This window comes from Phocoena phocoena, chromosome 1 (genome assembly GCF_963924675.1).
Source record: "Phocoena phocoena chromosome 1, mPhoPho1.1, whole genome shotgun sequence".
NCBI lineage: Eukaryota > Metazoa > Chordata > Mammalia > Artiodactyla > Phocoenidae > Phocoena > Phocoena phocoena.
Window position 1 is genome coordinate 30,470,313 of NC_089219.1, and position 21,360 is coordinate 30,491,672.

The 21,360-nt window shown below is 45.9% G+C and overlaps 2 protein-coding genes and 1 non-coding gene across 4 annotated transcripts in view; 1 reads left to right on the forward strand and 2 right to left on the reverse strand.

Moving 5' to 3' along the window:
- MTF1 (metal regulatory transcription factor 1) overlaps positions 1-16,853 on the reverse strand; it is a 38,783-nt gene extending 21,930 nt beyond the window's left edge. Inside the window, exons 1-2 of one of the 2 annotated variants that reach the window (XM_065883848.1) lie at positions 16,786-16,853; positions 14,552-15,010 (exon numbers count right to left, since the gene is read on the reverse strand). In XM_065883848.1, the coding sequence (XP_065739920.1) occupies positions 14,552-14,959 (408 nt within the window). In that variant the 5' untranslated portion in view covers positions 14,960-15,010; positions 16,786-16,853. Of the gene's footprint in view, positions 1-14,551; positions 15,011-16,785 lie in introns of those variants that run through there. The other variant, XM_065883839.1, reaches the window with a different exon arrangement.
- On the forward strand, positions 15,225-15,297 carry TRNAE-UUC (transfer RNA glutamic acid (anticodon UUC)). The gene has a single exon. It is a non-coding gene; the product is annotated as a tRNA-Glu (tRNA).
- A 2,114-nt stretch (positions 16,854-18,967) lies between the features above and the next one.
- The window catches only part of INPP5B (inositol polyphosphate-5-phosphatase B), a 46,534-nt gene continuing 44,141 nt past the window's right edge, over positions 18,968-21,360 (reverse strand). The window contains 4 exon segments of the mRNA XM_065879332.1: positions 18,968-19,083; positions 19,332-19,443; positions 20,663-20,790; positions 21,165-21,249. Of these exon segments, the coding sequence (XP_065735404.1) occupies positions 18,968-19,083; positions 19,332-19,443; positions 20,663-20,790; positions 21,165-21,249 (441 nt within the window).

Here is a 21,360-nt window from a genome sequence, read left to right on the forward strand (position 1 = left end):
GGAAAGGGTGCTATCCACAGGTGCCTCCACCTCCCTCAATGCCCGTGGAACCACTTGGCCAGGTGGGCTTCACCGGACAAAACCATTCTCTTGAGCTTCCCGGTGGTAAAACTCTTTCCTCCTTCCCAATTTTCCTTTAGTATTTGAAAAAAAAATCTCATCAACAATGCCTTCTCCTTCTGAAAACTTGTCTTTCACCACACAGTCATTCTCTGGGGCTCTTTATCGTCTTCCCTGAGCCACTCACTCCTTTTCTTTAACCTCTAAATGTAGGTTTAGCCCAAAACTTCTCTCTCATCTCCCAAACCTTCCCCATCTCGCCACTGGTTCAGAGGAAGCATCGTAGCCTTGGCTGGAGAAGACTGAATTCTGGCACTTAGGTTCAGGACTTTGGGTGGGTCTTTTCACGTCTCTGAACTAAAGATTCTTCATTTCTAAAAGGCAAAACTGAATGCCTGCCCTGCCTGTCTGACGGTGCTTCTGAGCAGAACAAAATGAGATAAAGCATCTGTGGAAAGACTTTGTCATTGATCTGACGCTATACGTATCAGGGTGCTAGTTCTGCCTATTCTTCAGCTTTAGCGAACATCTTCATCCTTTAATCCTCATCTTTCTCTAAAGCTTCAGTCCATAGCTCTCACCACACTATTGGTATTCATTCAACAGTTAATGAACTACTATGTCCCAGGCAACAAGCTAGATACCACAGATAAAAAGGCGACCAAGACATAAAGCTCTGTCTTCAAAGAGTACCATTTTAATGAGGAAGACGCGCACAAATTATCATACACTGTGCTGAGTCGGACAACAGATACACACCCGCGGTGCTGGGGAAGCATGAAGAAGGGAAACCTAACCCCTCTAAGAAAGACTGGAAACGGTGAAGGCTCAGAAGCTGAGGCACTCTCTCTGAACTGAGGGTGTTTTCTGGTTTGCCTATTTGTCCATTTTTTAGGGATTAAACTGAAAAAGTGTTCCTCAGACAAACTGGAAGAGATGGGCATTCCAGAAAGAAGTAACACCTTGAGAACTACACTGGAGAGATAAATGAGTACGCCGGTACAGGGGACCACAAACACACCTGAGTAGGTAAGAGACTGGAAAAAGAATCCAGAAAAATAAGGTGAAGCCTCCTTAGTTAAGCTATGGAGTAGAGGAATAGGACAATGGGAGCCATCAGTAGGTTTTAACCAATATCGCAACACAATCAGATGTGGGGTTTAGAAAAGATCATTCTGGAAGCTATGGAAGACAGACTGGAAGGCTAATAGAAAAAGGGGTAGAGATTAAGAGAAGAGAGACAATAGTCCAAGATAGAGATGAGAAGAATCTGAACTAGGGAAGTGACAGTGGACATCATGAGAGATGAATTGCAGAGAAATTAAAAGGGGAGAAATGAGTGGCTGTAGTGACAACTGGGTGCATGGCAGTGGTCGGGGAGAGGCAAAGTCAAGATCAACTCCCGTGATTGGGGCCTGGACGACCAAAGAGATGGTCACATACCAATTTTGGACTGGATGGGGGCTGGGGAGAGACGATAAGTTGGGTTTGAGGTGCTGCCAGGTAGAAATGTCTAGTAGACAGACATATAGGCTGGAAGCTAAAAAGAAAGTCTACAGCAGGAGCCCCTGGTACACAGATAATAGATGACTTTACTATACACTAAAGCAGGCTGGCTCAAGCCCCAGCTCTGCCACTTACTGTGTAACCTTTGGAAAATTACTTAAGCTGAGTCTCAATTTCCTGTTTATAACAAGGAAACAAAATCGATCTTTTTGGGGTTGTTGTAATAATTAGGAATAATCTGCGTAAAGTATTTCAGTAACACGGACTGACATATAGTAGATGCTCAGTAAAATCTTGGCTACGAGGACAAAGGACGGGCTCCTAAATGTCACCAGTGTTTAAGGAACTGGTCAAAGAAGAGAAGCCATTGATGGATGAGATGGATGAGTGGGAGACAGGGCTGGGGAATTAGGAAGAGAAGCAAAGGAGACGGATGTCACAGAAGCCAGAAGATAAAGAGTCTCAAGGAAAAGAGAATGATCGAAATGTTAAATGTCAGAGAAAACAAGGAAGATAGGACTGGGAAAACTACTGGATCCAGCAGCTAGGAGTTCACCAATGACTCAGCAAGGCTAGTTTTAATGGACTGATGAGGTCAGAAGTCTGGACGAAGGTGAATAAGGAAAGGCAGGGATAGAGACTGGAGATGGAGAGCAGTAGCACAAGTGGACTTCTGAGTTGATAAAGTGTTGTTTGTCTGTTTGAAGTAAGATAGGTCTTGAGCGTTATCTGGAAGGAGAAAGGTCCTGGAAAAAAGAAGCTGAGGATCTGGGAGGAACATAAAGACCACAAGGATATTTAAAAGCCTGGGTGGAGGGAAAAGCCTCAGGTAGGGGGAAGGACATTCAGTTTCAGAGAAGGAGGATCTGAGGTGAGGGTGCGTATGATTCAAGGGCCTTGTGAGCCATGCGGTCTCTCTCACAGCCACTCAACTCTGCTGCTGTATGTGACAGTAACCATAGACAATATATAAATGGACAAGCAAGGCTGTGCACCAAAAAACCTTTATTTATGGGCAATGAAATCTGAATTTCATATCATTTTCATATATCATGAAATAATGTTCTTTTGATTTTAAAAATAATTTAAAAATGTGAAAACCATTCTACAAAAACCGGCGTCTGTATGGACTTGGCCTGTGGACCACAGTTTGCCAAACCCTGAAAACCTGTGGGCGTGGGGAAGGGAGGGGCCCATCTCCCCTCTGGCTCCTTGCCCTTCTCTCAAAAGCCCATCTCCCAGGTGTGGAGAAAAGGGAACCCTCTTGCACAGTTGGTGGGAATGCAAACTGATACAGCCACTATGGAGAACGGTATGGAGGTTCCTTAAAAAACTAAAAATAGAACTACCATACAACCCAGCAATCCCACTACTGGGCATGTACCCTGAGAAAACCATAATTCAAAAAGAGTCCTGTACCACAATGTCCACTGCAGCTCTATTTACAATAGCCAGGCCATGGAAGCAACCTAAGTGTCCATCGACAGATGCATGGATAAAGAAGATGTGGCACATATATACAATGGAATATTACTCAGCCATAAAAAGAAACGAAATTGAGTTATTTGTAGAGAGGTGGATGGACCTCGAGTCTGTCATACAGAGTGAAGTCAGAAAGAGAAAAACAAACACAGTATGCTAACACATATATATGGAATCTTAAAAAAAAAATGGTTATGAAGAACCCAGGGGCAGGAGAGGAATAAAGATGCAGATGTAGAGAATGGACTTGAGGACACGGGAGCGGGAAGGGTAAGCTGGGACGAAGTGAGAGAGTGGCATGGACATGTATACACTACCAAATGTAAAACAGATAGCTAGTGAGAAGCAGCCATATAGCACAGGGAGATCAGCTCGGTGCTTTGTGACCACCTAGAGGGGTGGGATAGGGAGGGTGGGAGGGAGATGCAAGAGGGAGGAGATACGGGATATACGTATGTGTATAGCTGATTCACTTTGTTATAAAGCAGAAACTAACACACCACTGTAAAGCAATTATACTCCAATAAAGATGTTAAAAAAAAAAAAAAAAGCCCATCTAGCCTCTGGCTCCTTGTCCTTCTCTCAAAAGCCCAACCACCGATAGGATCTTGCACATGTCTTTAGGTTCCCCAGGCAAGTGCTCTCTCGCTCATTCATCCCTTTCCCTTCCCCATGCCACACAGGACATGCTCCATAAACATCTGCTGAACTGAACTACTGACCAGGCATTCTCATATCTCAGTGCCTAGCTTTGAAGCCAATCACTGCCAGATTTATTCTAAAACAGTGTCCCACATGTACCACCTCTCTGCTCAAATGATTAAGTCCCAATTCCCTAGCCTTGTACTCAAAGTCCTTCCAGGTCCTCTTCTGTCACCAGGCCAAAAGCAGGCTCTGTTGAGGCCTACAGGGGACGGTAACCCCTTCCCTAACTGCAACACTGAATTCCCACTCGTGTGCCTTTGTTCTCTCTCTTTTCTCTCTACTGGAAATGCCTGGTTCCTTTCTTCTCTGCTTTTCTGTGTCTCTCTCTTCCATTCAAGCCTCACTACCTCTGATGCCCGCCACTATCACTCCATATCTATGTGACAGTGCCCTTCTCTGAATTCTAATAATATTTAACTATGCCACTCAGTGTACATGGTTAATTATCCTCTCACACACATGTCCTGATTTTTCATCAAGACTAAAAACAAACCTCTTTGGTGCTGCAAGATAGAGATTTCAAAATGATCACTGACCAGGAAGGAGAACCGATAAAGAAGTCTGCATGTCTCCATCGTAGAGCTTACGACGACAGTGAATGACAAGAGCAGAATTTCATTCTTAAGACGCTACAGCAATTGATAACTTTGTAAGTAACAAGCACAACTAACTATCCCTCCCTGTCTCCCAGCCCTACCAACCCCTGCTCCCATCTAGGTTTTCTTACTTGGCCAGTTCAAGCTTCCATTAAGTGTTCCTTCCTCAAAGACCTCTTCCCTGACCGATCCCTACCCCCTCCCCAAACTAGAAGAGGTACCCTTATTACAGGTTCTCATAGCATCCTGTATTTCTTTAAAGCACGTAGATAATTTACATGATTATCTATTTGGAATCTAGGCACAGCAGTAGCTGGAAAGCAGGAGGCACTAAGTAGATATTTGTGGAGTTAAATGAATAAACGGCTACTCTCCAGCTGGACTGTAGGCTCCATGAGAGCAAGGACCACATCCGTCTTGTTCACTGCCAACAGCCTCAGGAACTAGCCTTGTGGAGAAGTAACTCAGATTTGTTGAGTGAAGGAATGGATGACTAAACGAACAAACAAAACCAAACCAACAGGACTTAGTGTTGAGGAAAGTAGTGGCAAGGACTATAAGTGACAAAGCAACAGAGTTTCAAGGAGGATGGTCAACCAGGTCAAATGTAGCAGAGGTGACTGAGGGAGCATTTCTTGGACTCAGCCAATTCACAAGGTCAGAACTGCCCCAGCAAGACTAGCTTCACTGGAGGGGTAGAAGCAGAAGCCAGGACGTAACAGGCTGAAAAGTCAGGGAAAAGCGAGGAGCTAGAGACAATGAATGTACCTACTCTTTCACGGAACGGCTGAGGAGAGAGAGGGGAAAGTTAGGAGAGAGGACGAAGAGTGGGGAAGGTATTTATATTTAACGGGGGGACAGATGACCGTCAAAGCAAATGCTCCCCAACAGTATGCTGAATAAACGCACAACCTCACCCCATCTGGAGGAAGGCAGTAAATGGAAGTCTCTATACTGTGTCTTTCAGAATCGTTTCTAAACAGCACCACATTTCACAAAAAGGGAAAACTAAACCTCCTCAAACTGGATCAGAGGAGGAAGTTGCAAAAAACACGTTACACAGAGGAGGTGTTGCAACATTTGGTACATTTAAATACAATTTATTTTTTTTTGAATGCGTACATGCATGATAAACCTTATGTTCCAGGGATTATATTCTCCCAGGTGCTAGGGATAGAGAAAAAAATGGCCCCTGCTCTCAAGGAGCTCAAAGTCAAGAGGCAATTCAAACAGACAAGAACAATATGGTATGAGAAGTTGTATGGATACTAGAATATAGAGAAAAACTTAGGAAAAAAAAACTACAAAAAACTTAAACTTGGGGATGACTAAGAAAAGCTTCTCGAAGGAGGTGATACCCAAGCTAAATTTAAAGAACTTGAGGGAGAGGTGACACATAATAAATTGGCCTATCGAAATTAACTAAAGTATCTGTAATATGAACATAATGTCACCAAAGATTCCATTGGAAAACACGTTTCTCCAAAAGAGTTTGAGCACTGCATCACTTAAATGGCTGTCGATTACAAAGTTAAGGAGCTCAGAGACAGCACAGTTTGGGCTCACTGAGGACGGACCAGGTCTAATGCTAGGAATGGGCAGGAGGCATGAGCTTTCAGAGAACTAATGTTGATTCATAAAGTGTTCTGAGTAGTTCTAGAATAGAGAAGTATTTAACAAGGATGACTGCCCTGTTAACAGGATCAGAGGAGGAAAGATGAATGAGATAGGCAAAAATGAGAAAAACACTGGAACTCTAGGAGACAAAAGCTTTAAAAAATTCAGAAGAGAAGAAAGGCTGGGTTTCTGCTGGAGGAAAAAGAAATGAGTCCGAGAGAACTAGATCCTACACACATTAACAGCGCCATTCTCAATAAGGAAAGGGAGCCTCTGATTGTGAGCACCCAGCATCTGAACATTCTTATAAATAAATGATTGGCTTGGCCGTTACAGCTGTAGGAGCTGCCCTTTCCTTCCCATCACTAGGGACTTCCCATCCCTCTGCCCAGTACCAACTCTGTTTCCACACTGGCAGTGATCTCCTTTCTCCCACTCCATAATGTGCAACCAAAGAGCTCGAAGCAGGAATGGAAGAGCTCTGCAGTGACCTCCACTGCCCATCTCAGAGCTGAATTTACATAGCTGCTCCCACACCTAAATCCTTTACCCTTACAGAACTAATGCCATCCTGTTGCCCCTCATTTCTCAGCCCTTTTCATAGCTAACGGGTTTCAGTGCCTGATTCTCCTCTCTGTCTTCACAAAGGTGGTGTGTATGATAGGAAAGCACAAAGTCCTCAGTTCAAATCTCAACTCTACCACTTGCCAGTTGTATGTCTCTAAGCCTCCGTTTTCTCATCTGTAAAATGAGAGCTAACAGTACCTATTTTATAAGATTGTCATGAAAATAGCAAACGATCAGAGTCCCTAACACAGTGCCTAGTACACAGCAGGCACTCAGCAGGATGCTAACCATCGAATCCTCTTGCCACTGTCACTGCCAGCATAACAGGAATCCTCATTCTTTAGCTGTAAGAGTCCTCAGCTTATGAAGTAAGTCAGTCATGGGAATGTAATGTACAGCATGGTAACTATAGTTAATAATACTGTATTGTATATTTGAAAGTTGCTGAGAGAGTAGATCTTAAAAGTTCTCATCACGAGAAAAAAAAGGGCTTCCCTGGTGGTGCAGTGGTTGGGAGTCCGCCTGCCGATGCAGGGGACACGGGTTCGTGCCCCGGTCTGGGAAGATCCCACATGCCGCGGAGCGGCTGGGCCCGTGAGCCATGGCCGCTAAGCCTGCGCGTCCGGAGCCTGTGCTCCGCAACGGGAGAGGCCACAACAGTGAGGGGCCCGCGTACCGCAAAAAAAAAAAGATTGTAACTATGCGTGGGGATGGATGATAACTAGACTTACAGTGGTGATCATTTGGCAATATATACAATTACTGAATCATTATGTTATATAATGTTATATGTCAATTTTATCTCAATTGTAAAAAATTATGAATAATATTTAAAAAGAGCCCCCAGCTTTGCTTCATGCCCCAACTGCCCACCATGGAAGTAACTTTCGGGAGCCTGCTGCTATGGAAGGCCAAGAAGTCCAAGGGAGCAGAGCATGAGCATGGAAGGTTACCTGTGGCAAGGGCTGCACCTAGAACCCCTCCAGCGGGACTACCAACATGTTCCCCTTGCAAAACACGGTTCTAAGTGGTGGGTCACATTCCATAGCTGTATTAATATGACAGTTCAGCAAATTAGGGGTCACTGGGTTCCAGGGAACCCAAACACAATTTATAACCCAGTTTTAGGAGAAAATGCTTCCCAAAGGGTTTCTAACAAAGACAATTTTAACCTTTTCTTTAACAGAATACCTCCTTCCGTACCTCCTTCAAGAACTATGTGGGCCTACGAGGAAGAGAAAGTAAATGAACATTCACCAAACAACCACCTTGCACCAGACACTATGCTAAATGTTTTATTTACCCCGTTATATATTTATAAATGAATAAATCTCATTTCACCGTCACAAAACGCAACGGGGTATTTTCATTTCAGTTTTACAAAAGAGGAAACAGAGCAGCTTACCCAAGGCCACACAGTATATGCCAGAACAAAGACGGAACCTAGGTCTAAATTATCCCTGTGCACATCACAGAAGAAACAATTTTAAGGCTAAGCTTGATTTAAATAAGAGAAAAACATTAACATTCGGATTCTTTCTCCAATGTCCTACCACAGCAAAATTTTAGCAATACTCAACAGGTACAGCCTATGTAAAATGTAAATCCGAGAACTGTTATTCCTGCAGCATTATGCTGGAAAACTAGAATGAACATAAAACCACCCTTGTCCCTTTTCCAAGCCAGTGGGCCTCAGTGATGGAAATGCTGAATGCTGCACAGAGGTATGTGACACACATGCAGGCATGCAGGGGACAGCGCTCAAATGGCTTCGTCTGCTGGTAAACAGAAAATGCTTCCAGCCCTGGTTTCCTACCAAACCTCGCACATACAGCCTCTAGCAGTCTCCCTTCTAGACTCCCCTAGAGTCCCTCAGGGCAGGGATTATTTCTTTGTTCTTCCTGGTATTTGACAAATGTAGATACTCAATAAGCAAAAGCTTGTGGAAAGAATGAATGGATCCTTAACACTAGCTTTTCAAGCAGAAACAGTCTCTGTCCTAGTTCTGAAGGGCAATTCCGTGGGTATTCAGAAGGGAACCTGTAAAGGAATGTAATCACTGTGTGCAAAGACTAAAAGTGGGTGGGTCCCCTTTGCAGAGTCAGCAACAACCTGGTTTGTCTGAGTGGATCCTTCCACTGCCTGTGGGATTGATAATGAGGAATGAGATTGGAACTGGGTCTCCCAAGGTAAAGGGCATGTTGCAAAAAGGCTCTGAAACACTGGAGTCAAATTTTCCCCCTTATTTTTATACTTAAAATTTGTCACACTGAAAAAACCAGACCCCTTGGAATGTCACTGACCAACGCAGCAAGCAGCCTAATTCATAAAGCATCACTGTAGCTGTGCTTCTTGGTAGAAAAAGCTATTCTCTCCTAGTCAATACACTGGAATACTCTGATGCATCATGAAGAGCATATTTGGTATGTGATTCCTGGGCTTCTTCATGCTTCTTGGCCAACCATGCAGCAGAAAAGTGCAAGATCAGTTGGTGAAGCGGTGGCAGGCGGGGGGGGGGCGGGAATGTTATGTTCACCGATGTGGTTCAGACAGAGGTAGATGAACAGATAACCCAACAGTCCTGGAAAGGTCTCAGGAAGGGCACAGACGCAAGAAAGTTTGGGAAACCATCGACTGCATGAACTGACTAAAGGAAATACAGCTCCTTAGAAATACAGCTGAGTAGAAAGGTTTTAAAAGAGCAACGCTTAAGAATGCTGATCCTGGACTTTCCTGGTGGCACAGTGGTTAAGAATCCTCCTGCCAAGGCAGAGGACATGGGTTCGAGCCCTGGTCCGGGAAGATCCCACATGCCACGGAGCAACTAAGACCACAAGCCACAACTACTGAAGCCCGAGTGCCACAACTACTGAAGCCCACACGCCTAGAGCCTGTGTTGCACAACAAGAAGCTACCGCAGTGAGAAGCCCCTGCACTGCAATGAAGAGTAGCCCCTGCTCGCCGCAACTAGGGAAAGCCCGCGTGCAGCAACCAAGACCCAACGCAGCCATAAATAAATTAATTTTTTAAAAAAAGAATGCTGATCCTCAGCAAAATGACAATGTTTTGGGGTTTTTTTTTGCGGTACGCGGGCCTCTCACTGTTGTGGCCTCTCCCGTTGCGGAGCACAGGCTCACGGGCCCAGCCGCTCCGCGGCATGTGGGATCTTCCCAGACCGGGGCACGAACCCGTGTCCCCTGCATCGGCAGGTGGACTCTCAACCACTGCGCCACCAGGGAAGCCCAAAATGACAATGTTTTGATCTGAGAGTTTTCAAAGCTACCAAATCAACAGGCAGACAGTAGTAAAGTAGCAAGTTCGAGAATAAGACATGTGCAATTTGAATGGGAATGACCAATGGCCCTGCGGAAGGAGAAGACAGCACCTGTAGCAAGGTTCTGGTTGGTTTATTTTTGCACAAGACAAGCACGAGGGGAAAAAAATGAAGTAATAGGTAAGCCAACCACACACTATAGGAAACAATGGAACAATCAAGGGTAAACAGGAAAATCAAGCAAAAATCTGACTCTGAAAATAAGCTGCTTCGGAAGCCAAGAAGACTAACTAGTTATCAAATGATCTGATTTCTCAAGAGTAACACCTGGGTGTAGAGATGGAGAAAAGACCAAGTTTTTTGTTTTTCGGTTTTTTTTAAAGGTGGGGGTGGGGGAATGTAAAGAAATCATGAAGAGTGTTATCAAATAGTCATAAACACTGGCCTCTTCAGGGCAATTAAATGGATTTAAATGCCAAAAAATAAAATAAAATAACACCTCTGTTAAAACAAAAGCTAGGGTTAAGATGGTGCTTCAGGAAGGCGAGTCTCCTGAATGCCTGGTCATTTAGCAAAATTTTCAAAGGCTGAAAGCCACTGCTGCTTCTCCCTCAGTCCCCAACCAACCCTGCAACTAATGATTTCAAAAATAGTTTCTAGAACCTTCCGTGTAGGTCTCATGGATAGAATGGGAAAATGTGGTGAGAGGGAAGTAGAATGAGCTAAATCCACGGCAGACTGAACAAGGTGCTTACAGTGCCCTTGACCTTGTCCTATTACATGATTATCAAGGATCAGAAGACATGAGTGGTAAACCAGGCTTGCAAGTAGGAGGAAGTGGGAAAAGTGACAGCTCATATCACTGACTGCATAATCATTCCTTCTCTACCCTCTCCTCCTTTTCTGCCTAGATCAGCATTTCCCAAAATGTGTTCCACAAAACACTGACTGTGGAAATAAGGCCCGAAACATGGTTTCCCAAGTTCAAAATATTTGGAGAATTCTGCATGTCCTTCCTTCTTAGTTATTATCAAAAGCTCTTGAGAAATCCCACACTAATAAGCAAATCTCTGTCTTGATTTAACTTTATGTTTCCCAAACATCTGCTCTTGAAACACTCTCACATAGTAATCATTAACTGAGGATGGCCCAAAGTTTAGGCCCTAAGCCATGTTCAAATTTTCTCTGCTAAAAAAATGATCCAGTCCCCTTGACTTACTACCGCCTCATCACTCTTCTTCCTCCAACTACCCTATTAGAAAAAGAAAAGAAAAAGCTGATGCTTCCTGCCTCCTGTTTCCTCACCGCCCACTCACTGCTCCATAGCTTGACATCTGCCTTCAGCCTCCAGCGCTCTAGCACAAGTCTTCCCATGAGGTGATCAATTGCACAAGCAGAAGAACTAATGGCTCCTCTTCGGCCCCTCAATCCCTCTGCAGGGTCACTTCTTAAACCTCTCTTCCCTCAGCTTCCACAGCACTGCGTTCCACCCATCCCTGGGACCAAGGGAACTCTGGTTCCTCTTTCTCTTTCCAACCCTTAAATTCTCAGAACAATTCCTACTTCTCCCTTGGGTTGTTTGCCCACAGTTTGAACTACTGCTCCTTCATGGATCCGCAATTCTATTCCCCAGCCACTTCCTCAACTTCAGGTCCACATTTCCAAAGGGCTTCTCAACTTGTTCACTTTGCTTTTCTCCAAGGACTATACATTCATTATACTCCAACCATCTCATCAATTTCCTCACCAAACATTCTCCTCTTCCTGTCTTCTTGATTCCTGTTATGGAATCAACATTCATGGAGGGCAAGGGGGACAGCAGAGTCGGCCGCTTTCTCCTCAGCATACACAGAGCACTCTGAATGAGCCTCAAAGTACCTATCACAGTGGACTCGAACTACTTAACTCACTACTGAGATCTGAAGCTCCATCAGTCACCCATGTGGCCCCTGTGCTAAGAGACAGAAGAAACTCAACACACTTGGAAAAACGGATGAATCCTTTGAGTCAGACTCAATTCATGGCTCATTCTTCAAACTCCAATAATATGCCAAGTTCTCTTATACTTCAACAAAAGCCCTGGATTCTTTCCACACCATCCTTCATCAGACTCAAAGGAAACCCCAAACCTAAACTGCAACTATCTCCTAAGCAGGCAATCAAGCTGCCACAGCGACCAGAGCAACCTTTCTAAAACACCACTCCAACCACGACACTTCCTGGCTCAAACACCTTCAGGGTATTTCCAGGATACAGTCCAGATTCCTCTGCATGCTATCACTGCCTTCCATGTCTGAATCTCTGCTGTACTTCCATCCTTCTCTGCTACGACTCCCTATGTTCTAGACTAAGGGTAGTCAGGGTAGCCTACTATTGGAATTATTGGAATACAGCTAACTGACATTTGGGGCCAGACAATTATTTATGTGTTGTAGGGAGCTGTCCCGTGCACTGTTGATGTTTACAGACCTTTGGGCTCTACCCACTAGATTCCAGTAGCACTTCCCCAGTGCGACAACCGAAAAACGTCTTCAGATATTGCCAAATGTGTCTCCTGGGGGACAAAACTACCCCCAGCTAAGAAACACCATTCTAGAGATTTCCAAGTGCCAGCTAACAGTAGGATGTTGTTGCTAATAAAATACAGACCATATCACAATTGTAGTACAGCGTCCAGATGAAGAGATAAAGAGTCGCACAGTATTCAGTACCAGTTGACTCACACTTGTGAGACTGTGCTCAATTACAAATTTTAAGGACTTTGGAAAACCGGAACTTGTGCAATCAAAGGTGACCAGGCTGATGAGAAACTAGAGGAAAATGTCGTAAGAGGAACATTTAAGTAAATGGAGATGTCGAGCCTGCACAGGAAAAGATGTAGAGAAACCCATGATCTTCAATTACCTGAGGGGTTGTCGGGTGGGAGGAAGATTTAGCTTGCTGCTCAGAAAGGAAGCACTGGAGGCTTCCCTGGTGGCACGGTGGTTAAGAATCTGCCTGCTAATGCAGGGGACACGGGTTCGAGCCCTGGTCCGGGAAGATCCCACATGCCATGGAGCAACTAAGCCCGCGTGCCACAACTGCTGAGCCTGCGCTCTGGAGCCTGTGAGCCACAACTGCTGAGCCTGCGTGCCACAACTACTGAAGCCCACGCACCTAGAGCCCGTGCTCCGCAAAAAGAGAAGCCACTGCAATGAGAAGCCCACGCGCCACAACGAAGAATAACCCCCGCTCGCCACAACTAGAGAAAGCCTGCGCACAACAACGAAGACCCAACACAGTCAAAAATAAAATAAATAAATTTTTTAAAAAAAGAAGAAAGGAAGCACTGGGACCAGCGGGCAGCAGCTGCAGGAAAGCAGATTTTGGCTCCATACGAGCAAAAGCTTTCTAACAATCAGATCTGGCCAACAAACTTTGTATTAGGCTGAACTGTGAAACACTGTGCTCTCGTCATTCTGTAAGTGTTCAAGCAGAGACCAGAGGAATTGGTGTCAGAGATGCTGCAGAGAGATCCCTACATGAGGTGGGAGGTAAGACAAGATGGTCTCACTAGGGTTCCTTCCAGCTCTGAGGTTCTAAGGCTAGCAAAGGAAAACCAAATGCCACGAAAAAAAAAGATTCTCCAGTTTCAAGACCTGAATTACAGCAAAAGAGAAAAATATCCTGCTAAACAATTTACCCAATGGCTGTTTGGTAACATCTTACATTTAGTCCCTGGCATTGCAACTACCAGGGATCGTTTTTTTTCCTAGTTGACCTGCAATTAGTACCCAGATAATGTATATCACTACCTTTAAACCACATCTTTTACTCTGCTAATTATCACCCCTAGTACAATTTGTACAATGCTTTACAGTTTTCGAAGCATTGTAATATGTGTTACCTTCCGCACATTAGCTAAATATGAGACGAAAACTTCTTTTAGATAACCTGCTCTCATTTACTGCCTCCTGCCCGAGTTTCTTACAAAAGAAAGCTAGCCTTGGGCTTCCCTGGTAGCACAGTGGTTAAGAATCCGTCTGCCAGTGCAGGGGACACGTTCGAGCCCTGGTCTGGGAAGATCCCACATGCCGCGGAGCAACTAAGCCCGTGAGCCACAACTTCTGAGCCTGCGCTCTACAGCCCGCAAGCCACAACTACTGAAACCGCGTGCCACAACTACTGAAGCCTGTGTGCCTAGAGCCCGTGCTCCACAATAAGAGAAGCCACCGCAATGAGAAGCCCGTGCACCGCAACGAAGAGTAGCCCCCGCTCGCCACAACTAGAGAAAGCAGGCGCGCAGCCCACACGCAGCAACAAAGACCCAACTCAGCCAAAAATAAAAATAAATTAATCAATTAAAAAAAAAGAAAGCTAGCCTTTATTATCCATTAAACTTTCACTAATATAGTCCAGCAAATACTTATCTCTCCAAAACAAGTCATTTTTACACAACTCAGAGATAAGCCAAATCCAGTTATTTCCACATTAGAGACACGGATTTACCTCAGTGAAATGTCTATTTTATTTATGATCTGGGGAAGATATTTGCAATTTAGTTTTCCCAGATTTCAATGCAGCCATACACACCAAAAGTTCCAGAAAGCAGTCACAACAAAAAACATGAAGCATATACAGTAAGGAAAGCCATTGTAGGTCCTAATTCCAGGGGCTCCTATACTCCCTGGCTGAAACTGCTGATAAGAGTTGTGTAAGGACTTCCCCAAAGCCAAACTGGGCCCTCACCCACTGCTTTACTTACTTCTTTACGTTTCGTTTCTGGACATTCCGACTGCAGTGTGAGGGTTGCACCTTCGATATTTCTTGGCATGGGCGTGGAACCAGGGTTTATTGTTAAATGAATCTGATCTGGTGAGATAATGTGTTGCACATAACCCTGGGACATTGCTTCATGATCTATTAGATGAAAGCCCTCTTCACCCCCTACTAGAAAAGGCAAGTGTTCTCCACACTGTCCATCGTCATCGTCATCTTCCAAAGTGCCAGGATCCTGCTCGATAAGAACAGTTGTCCTATCATAAACAGTTCCAGATGAGGAAGGCACCAGTCCATTCTTATCCACAAACCTGAGCATCTTGTCATCGGGGGTCAGCTCATCTTCCTCTACCTCAAAGTAGCTGATGCTGTCGTCTGGACTGTGTTCCCCCATGGTTCAGTCGTGCTCAGCCCAATTGTGAGAAATGGAAAGGTAGTGACCTGTCTGCAACAGAACAAAGCCAGAGTCAGAGCCATACCATAGGACCCAGGGACCTCCTCAGCAACCACAGGGCTCTTTTATCCTCTTCTTTCAAGAGCAGGACAAAGTAAATGAAAAACATCTTCCTTGCGACTTTTTTTTTTTTTTAGGTTTAAAACCATCAAGTCATTTTGAAGGAAAAACAATATCTTTTTTAATAAATTGAAGTAATGGGAATTCCCTGGCGGTCCAGTGGTTAGGACTCCACACTTTCACTGTTGAGGGCCCAGGTTCAATCCCTGGTCAGGGAACTAAGATGCCGAAAGCCGCTTAGCGCGGCCAAAAAGATTTTTAATCAAAATGAAAATAAAAAATGGAAGTAATAAGCAGCAGCTTATAAGACCTTCCAAATGTGCCTTACTGCCAAACACTGTGAAGGCTGGTCAAAACACTTAAGGGGAAATAGGGGCAAACTGTTTCAAAGCTGAGTTGCTACACATCTTAAAGCAAGGGAACTCCACCTAAATATCCCCCAAATCAGACCGTGAGGCAGTAAGTCTATGCTGGAAGGAGTAGGGCTTTGGAGGCAGGTTCACCTACCCACAAATCCCGGCTTTACTACATACTACTTGGGTTGCTTTCTGTGCCTCACTTTTCTCATATGTAAGGTGGAACTGGTAATTCCTGTTCTCAGGAAATTGTTATGCAGAGTAAAAGACACAATGTATGTTAAAGCACAATGTAAGACAACAGTAGAGAAATCAAGTGTGAATCTGTTCCCTCCTTCCGAGAACAGATGTTTCAGCTTCTGGGTAGTGGGGCTAATCTCTTATCAGGTATATGTAATGAAGATCACTTTATCTATTTATCTCCTAAAGCAATCTGGTGTCCACTAGAAGCTATGCTTTATAGCGTGCTCTCTGCAATGAGGAAATGATGAGTCTTATTTTTGTTTCTACTGCCCCTAGCACAGTACACTGACACGAGTTCAGGATATGTCAGTTAAATGAATGAAAGGCCTGCGGATATACTCTCTTGGAAAGATAAACTCTCTTGGGAAAAATACCAAATTTGAAGTTTTCCTGTTCTGGAATAGTGATTCTTCTTCTACCTGTAAACACACAGGTTCTACAAACGCGGGTTTGGCAGACATAACAGAGAATTTAAAAATAATCACTTTTAGCTTTCAGTCTGGCTTTGCACTTTATCTTTCTCTTCTGCTCCGGATTAGAAAGTGAACCCTTACTCGGTAGGGCGGTTAGAGTGGTAGTTACCAGAGACAGGCCAAGGGATCTGAGCCGGGAGGAACCGGCCCGACCCCTTGCTCTGGCTTACGCAACCCGGTAGATGCACATTTCGCTGCATCTGAGAGGAGAGATAAGAGCACCGGGGGCCCCATTGGGCTGCCCCAGCACCACAGGCGGCAACGCGGAGACCAACTGTCCGGAACAAACAAGACCAGGAGGTTTGAGGGTGGCAAACGAGAAATACAAACAGAGCACCCTTGAGAGGAGGCTGGTAAAAGGAACCTGTCTGGGACAGTCCCCAGTCCAGGGCTACACGGAAAAACCCGAAGTCAGGCTGGGGGGCTCCAAGCCGGGCGAAGAGGGGCAGGGTCCGGATCTCCATGGAAACAGGGGAGGGGGGCTGGATACCCATCCCCATGGAAACGGAGGAGGGGTGGGGTCCCTATGGTGACCGGTCTAGGGTCCCTACTGGAAAATGCTTCAGGAGGGAGCCTAAGTCCCGCGCCCCCCGGGAAGTCCCCAGCCCAGGCCGCGTCTGGTTTCGCCTTTTACCTCCGCGGCTCCCGGCAACGGCGGCGGCGGCAGCAGCTTCTCCCCTCCCCAGCGGCACCATGATTGCCCCCACCTTCCCTCGAACGTCACTTCCGCTTCCGCTTTCCGGAGGAAGGAGGAGATAGTGGCTCCGCCTCTCCCTGACGCTTCTGGTTGGTTTAGTCGGTGTGGGGGCTGAGCTCGAGCCTCCAATTGGCGAGCGGAAGGGGGGGCGGGGTGGGCACCACGGAGACCTCGCGGGGCCACGAGTTCGTCCCGCGCAGGGCAGCGCCCGCCTTGTCCTCCACCTGGGGGGGGGCGGGGGGGGGGCGGGGGTTGCCTGCGGGGAGTCGGGGCTCGGCTCAAGAGGCACCAGACGCAAGGAAGAGTGATCAGACCCCCGGCCACTAATCCGAAGTAGCCCCAGCCCGGCTTGCGCTCCCCTCACCTTAGCAGCCACAACCGCAGCGGGAAGGACCCCAGTTAGCCGCCGAATTCGTACCCGGACCGCAAGGGGGAAGCCTGGAAGGCTGTGACATTCCGGGTTTCTCCTTGTGGCCCCAGCTTCCCCTTCTCACCTAACAAAGTTAATATGGGGAAGAGGGTCCCAGAAAGGAAGACTGGACCCAAATGGCAGAAATGGGGAGTATTCCAAGCCTGGCCAGAGGACGCCACCACCTCTTCCCCACTTCACAGCCTCGCTTAAGACGCTCAACTCCCTTCCTCCTCACACCCCTGCCCAGGCCGTCTCTCCCGGCTTTTTCCCCTGCAGAGGACTGTCGGCTTCCATGGAACTCGTGCCCGGGCCAGGCAACGCCACCTACTGGCCATTCTTTCTTTAACCGTTCACATTGTCATCGTACCGGCCGGTATCTAAATCACTTACACTGCCAAGGAGTAGTGGTGATCCAAGAAGCGATTTTGCATGTGCCTTTACTCTGCTCCTGACCTGTAAATATCTAGCTGTCAGAACCTCTTAGCAGCCGCTGCCATTTTCCCCATAAGCTACTTCTCTAGAATATTAAAAGTGGAACAACCCTCAGAAACTAGATCAGGGGTCAAGGGGTTGGGGCCATGCCTGTACTATCTCTTGCTTGAAAAAGGTAAATAGTGGCTGTTATCACCAGACTGCCAGGCAAATATCTCTCTGGCCCCTGACCAGCTGCCCCAGTGCTTTTTTATTTTATTTTATTTTATTTTATTTATTTATTTATTTGGCTGCGTCGGGCCTTAATTGCGGCGCATGGGATCTTTGTTGTGACGAGCAGGCTCTTCGTTGCGGTGCGCGGGCTTCTCTCTAGTTGCCGCATGTGGGACTTTAGTTCCTCGACTAGGGATTGAACCCGCATTCCCTGCGTTGGAAGGCGGATTCTTAACCACTGGACCACCAGGGACCACCCCGCCCCAGTGCTTAAGCCACAAATGTCCAGCTGCTGAGAGCTGCCATTTCTTAAAAAATAAAAGCAATCAACCACTGTTAAAAATACATTTATCATTAAAATATATTACACATATAAGAGAGGGGATGCATTATATACAGTTTGGAGGATTTGTTGGCCCAGAAAATTCCACTTGTGTCACCAGAACACCAATTTCTTCAATATTTTCATTTTCAAGCCACTACATTGCCCTCGGAAGCTGAGTGGCCAGCTCCAGAGTTGTTGAGCCATATCTGAGTGGGAAGTGGGGTAGGGTTTGCAATATGTGTACACACATGTCCTCAGAGAACTGGAAGCATCTGGGGTGGCTGTGGGCTCTTTATCCAGCAGCTTCCATTTGCATTCTTGCCGTCCAACTCATCCATCCTTCAGGACTCCAAAGTTTGTTCAAATATCTGATCATGGGGAGCCCGGCCCAAGCTACAGGGAAGGCACTATATGCCCTGGAGGCAGGTTGAGTGAGCACAAGAAGTACAGTCGTTTAAACATTAAAAAAAAAAAAAAAAAGATCTATCTGTTAAGTAACTAAATTTGAACGTTGAATGTCAGTTTTATTGTGGTGGATTTCCCCTCATGTCTTCACGGCTCGCAGCAGCACTGAGTGTGGCAGTCATGGTGGGGAGGGCAGTCTGGGCTCAGGAAACAGGCAGCTGCCACTGTGGCATCCCAGTGGGCTCACGTGCTCTTAGGGAAGCTTTGGAGCTGAGACAGGTGGGGCTGGTAATTGGCTGCCTCAGGCAGAGTAGGAGAGGAGATGGACAGGCTCAGGGTGAGTTGCAGAGGAACTGGTGAATAAATTCTTGAGCCTTCTTCTTCTCTGCCACTTCAAGCTTTTGGTGACCAGCTGGGTTTCGAAGCAGTAAGCTACCAAATATGCTAGCTGTATGAAAAACCCAGAGAACATATGATTCAGCATAAGAAGTACTACTTATTCTCGTGTTCTTAGGAGTGGGGAGGGGTGCCCCAAAGCAGTATTTTCTGCTTTAAAATAACGATTCGAGAGTAAACTTTGCTCAGAGCTTGAGATTTTAGTTCTACTGCAGTGGACTTGGGACATTCCTCAACCACATTTCTCTTATTAATGAGTCAGTCTGCAGAGATGCTTTCCACACACACTTGGTGGCTTACCTAGAATATTACCATCCAAATGATTTTTTGCTGAATTTTTCAGCAGTTCTTGCAAAAACGCCATCAAGTAGATGAAGACATTTCTGTGGCATGCGGGAAGGGTAGCAATGACCTGAAAGAGGGAGAACTGGGATTTGTCTTTTCGTTCATTCAATCGTTTCCCAAGTGCCTGCTATACTCCAGGAACTGAGTACATGATCCGGGTACATGAGTAGTAAGACTGTACACTGAAAACCTTGATCACCTGCCACAGGTGCCCAAACAGAAGCATAGATCAAGCGTTACATGAATTTAGAGGTCAAACTTCTAACTGCACGTTCTCAAAAGACTTAAGAGAACCGAAAACATTTTGGTTGCGTCTTGAATATAAGAGAAGATTGCACTTGCAGAGGTAAGGACTAGGGCATTTAGGGCAAAAGAAAGTGTAGAAAAGGCGAGGTAAGGAAAACAGTGAGATAAGAAGAAAGAACACATCGTGAGAAGTCAATTTTGGCAGGAGCACTACTGTTTGAACAGGCCCTGAGCTTGGAAGGGCTGATCAGGCTAGAATTCAATGAGTACTCTGGCTATCTGCATTTCAGAATCGGTTGGGAAGCCTGTACAAAATATATCCCAAAAGAGATTTTGAGGGACCTCCCTGGCAGTCCAGTGGTTAAGACTCCACGCTTCCACTGCAGGGGGCATGGGTTCAATCCCTGGTCAGGGAACTAAGATCTCGCATACCAAGTGGTACAGCCAAAAAAAAAAAAAAAAAAAAGAAGAGAGAGATTTTGATTTAGTGGAGGTGGGGGGTAAGGCTCTGGATCATGTATTGTTAGCATGTTTTTTAGATTCTTCTTCTATGGCAGGTTACATATGTGAATGACTAGACTAGATCATAAAAAGTCCCTAACATTTGTTTAAGAAAATCCTTAATTGGCAATGGAGAGCGTTTCTGACCAACAGCAACATGACAAGAGCTTTAGAACCCCAAATCTAATGGCAGTACGCAAAACAAATCAGCAGAGGGAAAGCATGAATGCAGGGTCCTGAACCAAGGAAAGTGGAACTAGTACGGAAGACAAATGACAGAGCAAGGGGACTGAGCGTGTGGGAGGTGAGGAGAGGGGGAGTCAGAAATGACTCAGGTTTCTGGGTTGAGTCACTGGAATTAAGGTGATGCCATTAAAAGGAAAAGGGACATGAAGGGAAGAGCGGGTTTGGGAAGGAAAGACTTGGAGTTGAGTTTCTAAGACACTGAATTTGGGGGATGGTGCCCACTTTGTTCCCTCAGGCGCAATGAGACCCGGGGCTGCAACATGAACGCGCTGATGCTCCACGCTTCCCCTCACCTGTTTACTTGCTGTGAGGTTGCCAGAACATTCCAAGCAGTTGTGGTAGACGCTGTAACAGATGACGGGCTCTGGCAGGCTCTCCAGGAAAAGCAGCAGGGCTTCGGCTATGGAGTGATTGCTAGCAGCTTTGGGCCCATCGTTAAGGAATAGAGGATGCTGCTGCCATGGTCATGGTTAGGAAAAGCCCCAGGAGCCAGCATGTGCCAGAGTGCTGCCTGCCCAGCCAGGCTCTCTGCCTGGAGCTAGGATGCCGGGCTGACATCTTGAAGGGGCCAAGCTGCCTGTCAGCTTCGCCGGGCCCTCCTGAATTCCTGCTATATATTGGTTGCTTAAAGTTGTAAAGTCTTCTCTATACAAACTTTAAGTAAGAAAAACATAACAGCTGAGGACACAATATCTGATTTTGAGCCTTAAAATATCATCCTTTCCTTTTGCTCACCTCTCTTTCTCATATTCACACACACATACACGCGTGCGCGCATGAACGTCTGAAGGATACAGAGGGTATCAATCATTCCAGTATCCAAACAGTCCCTGATATGCTCAAATTCCAACCTCAGGCCTGGCTGCTGAAACAGATCTTCCTGAAAAAGGGAAGAAAGTCACAAAATAATTCTATTTTCAGAAAAGCAGCAATGATTTCCTGACCTAGAAATATAATCACCAGCAGGGTACGAAAGGGGGCAGCATGGTGA